The sequence below is a fragment of the Ipomoea nil genome, unplaced genomic scaffold, assembly GCF_001879475.1.
Source record: "Ipomoea nil cultivar Tokyo-kokei standard unplaced genomic scaffold, Asagao_1.1 scaffold1971, whole genome shotgun sequence".
Taxonomy (NCBI): Eukaryota; Viridiplantae; Streptophyta; class Magnoliopsida; order Solanales; family Convolvulaceae; genus Ipomoea; species Ipomoea nil.
This window is the reverse complement of record NW_017618399.1, coordinates 1001728-1010499: the sequence shown is the minus strand read 5'-3', so window position 1 is coordinate 1010499 and position 8772 is coordinate 1001728. Positions and strand designations below refer to the sequence as shown.

Here is an 8772-nt window from a genome sequence, read left to right as displayed (position 1 = left end):
TTATAACTGTATCTGTGATTTGTAAGAGTAGCTAACACGTTCAGGGGCGTGTGTGCGTGTAAGTGTGTTTGTAAAGGTGTGGAACGACATGTTGTTAGATTATTAATAGGTGTGCATGGACCAACAATAGTAGGTGCATAGTGGGCTAACAGAGATCTATGAACAGACTAAAATGTTAATAAATGTTTGTTGTTTGTCAGGTGCACTACCCATGGAAGATGATGCTGGGGGACAAAATTGTGTTATGGATGTATCACCAAGTGATAATGAGAATTGGTTAACAGGATGCGGCTCCACCATAAAGCCGGCCAAGGGACAATTGTTTAACAACTTAGAAGACGGTATTGAATTTTACAAAAAGTATGCATCTAAAGCTGGCTTCGATGTGCGTCGAAGTTCTGACAAGAAGAACAAGCACGGCGTCATTTTGAGAAAAAAGATGGTTTGTTCACGTGAAGGTTTCAAGGAAACGAAAAACACAGGGCCGTCTGTTAGTGATCCCTCGACAAAGGCCAGACGTCACCGGCCATCAACCAGAGTTGGGTGCGTGGCTAGGATTGTATTCAAAAGAGACAGTGCGGGAAGGTATGTTGTGAAGACATTCGAAGAGGCACACACGCACTGTTTGTGCGAGGAGAGTTACAAGCCTTTCTTGAAAGTGAATAGGAAACTAGATGTTGGTCATCAACAATTCATAACGAATTGCTCTAAGGTTAATATTGGCGCCAGTAAGAGCATTGACATATACGCAGAGATGGTTGGTGGAGTTGAGAACGTGGGGTGTACGTAGCTAGATTTCAAGAATTACAGAAGGGAGGTCTTGGCATACATGCAAGGAAGCGACGCACAAATGGTAATATCGAAATACCTTGATATCAAATCTGACTACAGTGACATGTACTTCGAATACGAAGCAAATGAAAAAGACCAATTGGCACGTGTGTTCTGGGCGGACAGTGCTGCACGCTAGAAATACTGTGTGTTCGGAGATGTCATATCGTTCGATGCAACGTACAAAACAAACAGGTACGCAAGTCTGGAAACTAAAAACTACAAATGCAATCATCCCATATGTGTAAACATTGAGAGTGGTTCAGTGATTTGTGAGGATTTTATAAAAATGTACGTGGAGGGTTAAGGGGAAAAAACAATCTGCTGTGCGTGCGTGAGTTGAAGCGTGTGCGTTGTAGTGTGTAGTGAATGCATGGCCACCTATCTGAACGTCAAAAGCTTAACGTTCTAAGCATACGAACTAACTAGTTCCCTGTTGTAATAGGTACAGCCTCGTGTTTGTCCCATTCACCGGCGTAGACAACCACAAAAAATGCGTGACATTTGCAGCAGCACTAATTGCTAGGGAAGATGTGGACTTGTATTGTTGGGCACTCAGGATCTTCAAGAGCGCGATGGGCAGCACACCGCGTATTACAGCAACAAATCAAGACCCGACAATGAAGGTAGCAATTGCAAAGGAATTCCCGGAGACCCGGCACCGTTATTGCATGTGGAATATAATGACAAAGGTGAGTGATAAAGTGAGCACTGAGATGGCGCGGAACGAAGAGTTCCGCTGGGAGCTAAATGGTGTAGTGTGGAATGACAGCGCAACTTCCGAATATTTTGAGGTTGGGTGGAAAGGAGTTAATGAAAAATACAGTTTACAAGAAAACGCATGGCTGAAACGTATGTATGACAAGCGTGCAACATGGGTGCCTGCGTGTTTTGAAGACGTGTTTATGGGCAGACTACTCCGTACCACATTCCGGTCTGAAGCAAAAAATAGAATTTTCTGAACCAACACAAACAAACACTTGTGTCTTTTAGAATTTTTCATCCGGTTAGTGAGTACAATTAGAAAGCAACGGATCACAGAGGCAGACCTAAGTGGGGCATGCAATGCACAGACACCCCCCCTTCAAAACGCAACTGCAAATAGAGCGAGAGGCAGCGTCACTGTATACATTAAGCGTGTTTTACGAGGTACAAGAGAAAATATGTGCCGGATGTTTTGATTGTCGAGTGTGTTCAGTCAACCATGATGGCCCCTTAGCCATGTATGTGGTCGAGGATGAATACAATAAGACATACACGGTCATAGTAGAAAATGGGACAAACACAACAACCTACACATGCCGACTGTACACAAGGATTGGTCTGTTATGCAGTCATGCTTATGCAGTTCTAATCTACGAAAGGATCGAGCACATACCTCCCCAGCATATCACCCCCCGATGGACAAAAACCGCATTAAAAAAAACAAATGGAGTGGGCAATGATAGTTTGCAACATGCAAGGCCTTCGACACCCAACAGCAACGAAGAAAGCACCATAATTAATTTGTTATACATATGTTTAGGTCTCGCTCAAGGAGACATTTCGAAGTTGCAGCCGATACGGAAAACACTTGAGGAGTTCAAAGCAACATGGTGCGAGAGCGGGGTAGAACGAGGGGCTACAGATAAAGGCAAACGAGTGATTATGGAGTCATACTACGGCGTCCCACAACCTGAGGAAGTCACTGTGCACCCACCATCCACCCGTTTCAAGCAACAAAGGGTCGGGAAAACAAATGAGGACTGCTAAAGAGATAGCAATGAAGGAGCAAAGTAAAAAGAAACGAACATGCAAGACCTATGGGCTAGCAACCGGCCACAACAATAGGAGCTACCCCCAAAAATAAAAATGGTATTATAATTGAAAGAACTAGTGAGAGCGTTACTATTTATTTCGAACTATTTAATCTTCGAAGATGTCATGACATTTTGTAGTTGTTTTTTAAAAAAATACAGTATGCATGTGCGTGAAACCCTCTACAGCACGAGCGTAAAGCTTTACTGATTTACCAATAATTTTTTGCTACACTTACTGTGGGTGAGATGGTGCCTTGGGGAGACAAAATGATTAATGACAAATAAATGGATGAGATTATGTGGATAGCATGCTTAAATTGAGATGACATGGTCTGTGCAATGCAAAGTGTTAACCCCGAATATCAAAAAGCCTTAGCCACGCAAGAGCCAGGAACCCTCAGGGAAGCCTATGCCAAGGCATCCCAGCTACAACAAGTGCCAAACCAACCCCGGGAAACACGCCTGGGAAACAAAAGGAAATTAGAAGGAAATCACATGAACCCCACCCGCGGCCTTAAAAGCCCCAGGGCCGCCTCACCCCACTTAGTCACAACGCCAACCGCTCAAGGAAGAATCCTCACTCTAAGCAAAGCCAAAATTGGGGATAGCAACATAGTCTCCGGAACCTTCCTAGTACACGTCACCCCCGCCACAGTGTTATTTGACTCAGGGGCTACCAACTCATTTATAGCAACCGAGTTTGCCACTCGGCTCGGCCTCAATACCAGCACCAAGGTCCGACTCCAGGTCAAAGTGGCCTCCGGCGAAATCCTAGAATGCGACCGCATGTACAAGGATATAATAATCACCATACGAGGGATGGAATTTCAATCCGATTCAAACTGGATGGGGTACAAGTGATTTTGGGCATGGATTGGCTAGGAAAGTACCAAGCACAAATCCTATGCGGAGAACAAAAAGTGGTCCTACGAGGACCGAACGGTAAGAGGGTATCTTACCATGGAACCCACCAGGAAGCCGGGATCAAAGTGGTGAACATGATGAAAATGAAGAGATACCTAAACAAGGGAGGCGAGGCCTTCCTATGTTCGGTCGAGGACCTCAGCACCAAAACCCCCGAACCACAAACCATACCAGTGGTAAGCGAATTCACCGACGTCTTCCCGGACGAAATCCCCGGGGCACCCCCAGTCAGAGAAGTCGAGTTCACCATAGATCTCGTACCGGGCGCTGCCCCAATTTCTAAACCTCCCTACCGATTAGCACCAAAAGAAATGAAGGAACTAAAAACGCAACTGCAAGAATTGCTAGACAAGGACTACATCCGTCCTAGCACCTCCCCATGGGGAGCGCCAGTGTTGTTTGTTAAAAAGAAGGACGGGAGCATGCGCCTATGCATCGACTACAGGGAACTTAACCAAGTCACGATAAAGAATAAGTACCCCCTTCCCCGAATCGACGACTTGTTCGACCAACTTAAAGGGGCAGGGGTATTCTCAAAAATTGATCTAAGATCCGGGTATCACCAAATACAGGTGGCCAAACAGGACATTCAGAAAACAGCCTTCCGGACACGTTACGGTCACTATGAATTCACCGTAATGCCCTTCGGACTCACCAACGCGCCTGCTATATTCATGGACCTCATGAACCGAGTGTTCCGACCCCACTTGGACGACTTCGTCATTGTATTCAGTGATGACATCCTAGTCTACTCCTGAAACAAAGAAGAACACGAAAGACACCTCCGCATAACCCTGCAAACCCCAAGAGAGCATCAACTATACGCCAAGTTCTCTAAATGCGAATTTTGGAAGGACAGCGTGGCCTTCCTGGGTCACGTGATAACCAAGGAAGGGATTAAGGTGGACCCCGCCAAGATCCGTGCCGTTAAAGAATGGACCACACCAAGCTCACTCACCGAAGTCCGAAGCTTCCTAGGCTTGGCGGGCTACTACAGGAGATTTGTACCCGACTTCACCAGGATAGCCCAACCCCTCAACAAACTCATGAAAAAGGAAACCCCCTTCCAATGGGACAACGACTGCGTCACGGCCTTTCAAGAATTGAAGGATAAGTTAACCACGGCACCCGTACTCGCCATCCCCTCCGGGGAGGAAGGATTCGAGGTCTTCAGTGACGCATCCAAGAAGGGGTTGGGGTGCGTGCTAATGCAAAAGGGCCGAGTAATAGCCTACGCATCCAGGCAGCTCAAAACCCATGAGGAAAACTACCCCACCCACGGAAGAAAACTCCTGAGTCAACCCAAGACTGAACGAAGGGATATCTGCATCTCCCTAAGGAATGAAAAAGAAACCGTCATACAATAATCATTACGAACACAAAGAGATAAATTTCAAAGTGCACCACCACCAAAAAAAACAAAAGATGAGTAGCATTAAACAACAGCACGACATATTGATGCCAAAATAGAGTGCATGATTAACAAAATATACACAGTAAAGGTGCGGTAAACGCTGGACCACACCCGTGCATGTCATAATACAAAACAAGGCACCAAAAGAACCCTACGATGGGAACAAGAAAAAAAAGCATAGTTCACTGCCACAGAAACACTTGTACCGCTTAGCTTTACGGCGTCGGCGTACAACCTTACTCACAACAGCAGTCCTAGCCACTCCGGAACCCCCATCCCGCGGAGCACCCACAGACACCCCACCGCATTGACCATCCACATCCGCAGCATCCGCAGATGCAGAAGTGCGCTACTGCTCATCCAAACCTGGGCTGGGCGGTGCTACTTGTTCGCCTACTTTCTCCTGTTGGGCAGCAAAAACAACTGCATCTACCACCTCGAAGCTCTCCGGGTTGGTCCAAATCTCGTCCCCACTAAGCGCACCGGCCAGTCCCACATCCACCGAAGGCACCCCGGAGGATCCTCCTACTTGATCAGCCAATGATATCAATTTCCAAGCCCTCCATGGGCAATTTGGTCTTTTCACACCATCCTCTTCATTAACTCTGACCAAGATTCGCTGGAGAAGCTCAAGCTCGCCGAAGGGAGCTCCATCTCTTCTCTGCTCGTCGAAATGAGCTCACCGACGTATATCCTCCGTGCGTGCGTTCAACTCTGACGATCGCACAACTCCGTTGACCACAACCCGCTGCGCCGACCAATACTGCTGCTGTCGGCGCCCCGCTTGATGAACCAAAAACGTGTCCGCCTATATTCACTGCCGCTTGGTACGCGTACTGATCGTCCCCGTCGTCCACCGAGCTCATCCGCACGCACTGGAACGCCGCCGTCAGGCTCACTTTCGCCGGAAAATTCCCCACTTCTAACCCAAAACATCAAAAACCAAATAAAATGTAAAATCCACCCTCCATTTCAGATTTCAACATTTCCCAGATAGATAAAAACAACAGCGCTTTCCTTTCTTTAATTCGTCTGGGGATGAGAGAGAGAGATAGAGACGACGAAGAAGAAGGTGAAAGGAAACCATCCAAAAAAAAGTAAAGATTGATGGGTTTTACTATTTATTATTGAGTGTAAAGGGTTAACTTCAAATCTGATCACGTATGCAATAATCTTGGATTTAATTTCTTGAGCAATATAATAAGATTTAGGGGGGGGGGGGGGGGGGGAGGTTAAAAATTTGCAGAATTTAGGATTAGTGAGAAAATTACCGGGCGGTGTGGTGGGCAAACGAGCAGAAACAAGAGATGAATTATTAGTGGATGGATCTTCTCTGTGCCTTTAGGGGGTTAATTCTCTGCTGCTGCTACTGCGAAGCTGAAGGCTTTGCTGATTGTTATTACCAAATTGTCCATGGTAAATCAGAGCTCTCGCCGGATTATTGACGGAATACGGCCGGATGGTCTAAATCGACTAAAAACAATTATTTTTGGGGACCAAATCGATGAATAAGCGATTGAGGGACTACATTGACAGTTCGCTAATAACTGAGGGACCAAATCGTTGATTCCCCCTAAAATTAAAATACAGTTAGAAATAAATATAGCATGATTAGATTTACTTTAATTAGTTTTTATTTTCTTAATGAAATGATTTTTCTTTATCAGTGTTTTATTAGAGACTAAGGGAGTGTTTGGGTTGCTAGAAAATATTTTAAAAATAAAAATACTTACTAATAAAAAATTATTTTAAAATATTTTTTAATCCCTAAACATGAGAAAATTTTATATTTAAAAAAATACAATTTGATAAATATCATAAATTAATTGTTGTAATATCATTTATGTTTACAGTGAGAATAATTTTTTAAAAAATAAATAATTCAAATATGTGAACTAATGATTTCAAAATGAAATTAATATGCAATTACAAATAAATATAGCATGGTTAGATTTACTTTAATTAGTTTTAATTTCCTTAGTTAAATGACTTTTCTTTATCAGTTTTTTATGCGAGACTGAGTGAGTGTTTGGGTTGCTGGAAAATATTTTAAAAATAAAAATAAATTTAAAATATTTTTTAACCCCTAAACATGAGAAAATTGTATATTTTAAAAAAATATACAATTTGATAAATATCATAAATTAATTACTGCAATATCAATTATGATTTCAATGAGAATAATTAAAGTAAAAAAATAAATAATTGAAATATGTGAACAAATGATTTCAAAATAAAATTAATCTATCTATAATATTAATAAAAGTAAAATCCTCCTTTACAACATTCTAGCCCAAATTAATATGAATATTAATTAATTAGTACAAAATTAATAAAGCTTAATTGCTAACAAAATTTTATATGAAAATTAACTAATATCTAATGAATTGTTACCATAGATTAAAGTCAATATGTACATAAAAATAAAAAATGGTTACCAAATTATGAGAATAATTAAATTATTATAATTGTGAAAATAATGGACACAAATTCTGCGTAAAAATTTGTTTGAAATTCTGCGTAATTTTATAAAGAAATAATAATTTATTAATTATTACTTACACCAATTTATACTATTAATAAAAATAAAATCTTCCTCTTCCACATTCCTGCCCAAATTAATATCTATATCTAATGAATTGTTACCACAGATTAAAGTCAAAATGGTTATCAAATTCTGAGAATATTTAAACCATTATAATTGTGAGAATAACATAAACAAATTCTGTGTAATAAATGGGAAAATCCATTTGAAATTCTATGTAATTTTATAAGGAAATAATAATTTATATTATTAATAAAAGTAAATCTTCAATTAAAATGTCTTTCACCCTTTTGATACGAGATTGCACTTCAAGTTCTAACGAAAACAATTCACGTTGATGCTCGCATATGCCATGACTATCAACAAAAGTAAGGGTCAAACACTAATTCACGTTGAGTTATTACTGGAAAAAAAAAATCAATCTTTAATCACGGTTAAATGGTTAATTGTATGTGGCTTTTTTACTGAGTCACCCATCCTAATGGTTTTAACTCTAGACGAGGATGGATAAAACTCTATTAGTACTACCAATGTCCTCTACAAAGATATTTTCAATAATGTGTAATTCAAGACAGTGATGTTATGCTTTTTTTTTTTTTTTTTACAAAGATGACAAAATTGCTATATATCTACATAAAAAAATATTTCTTCCGTATAAATTGCTAAACACTGATATATAAAATCTCTAAAGTTGCAACACTGAATGCGTATATCTACATGTTAGCTATTAATTGGCAATTATTTGCTCGAATTCAAGCAATGATAACATCATGTTGGTCCCAAAAGAGGTAAGGTGAAAGTCTAGGGGGGGGGGGGGGGGGGGGGGGGGGGGGGGGTGAATAGACTTTCAAACTTTTCCGCACAACACAACAATTGCTAAGGCACAGAGAAACCAAAACTCTTAACTAGATTGTTAGAGTATGGTACGCAGCGGAAATAAATAAAGATAAGTGTGTGTGAGATTGTGACAAGTATATCTCGTGAGAAGCAAGTAAAGACACCACACTGCTGCTTCGGGTTTCACGTCGCCGCGCTACTATCCCAGGATTTCACGATTCCGCGTTACTTTCCCCCCGTCTTCCACACTCCGGTAGAAACGTATCCCGTGATCTAGTGCTTTGATCACAAAGCCCGCACTAATCACGCCCAATGTTTCTAACACTGCTGCTTCGGATCTCACAGCTCCGTGTGACAATCCAGGATTTCACAGCTCCGTGCTACTTTCCTCCCTTCCTACACTCCCGTAGGAATGTCACTTG

The 8772-nt window shown here is 41.7% G+C and overlaps 1 protein-coding gene across 1 annotated transcript; it reads left to right on the top strand.

The window, feature by feature from the left end:
• The first annotated feature begins 211 nt into the window (after nt 1-211).
• On the top strand, nt 212-2583 carry LOC109147046 (protein FAR1-RELATED SEQUENCE 2-like). The gene is made up of 3 exons (XM_019294683.1): nt 212-780; nt 1277-1683; nt 2357-2583. The coding sequence occupies exons 1-3, from the start codon at nt 212-214 to the stop codon at nt 2581-2583; spliced, it is 1203 nt and encodes a 400-aa protein (XP_019150228.1).
• Nucleotides 2584-8772: the final 6189 nt, after the last annotated feature.

Coding starts and splice junctions, on each gene's coding strand:
- LOC109147046 (XM_019294683.1), top strand. CDS start 212: ATGGAAGATGATGCTGGGGGACAAAATTGTGTTATGGATGTATCACCA. Junction 781..1,276: donor GGTGGAGTTGAGAACGTGGG/GTGTACGTAGCT, acceptor CTGTTGTAATAG/GTACAGCCTCGTGTTTGTCC. Junction 1,684..2,356: donor AGAAAACGCATGGCTGAAAC/GTATGTATGACA, acceptor ACATATGTTTAG/GTCTCGCTCAAGGAGACATT.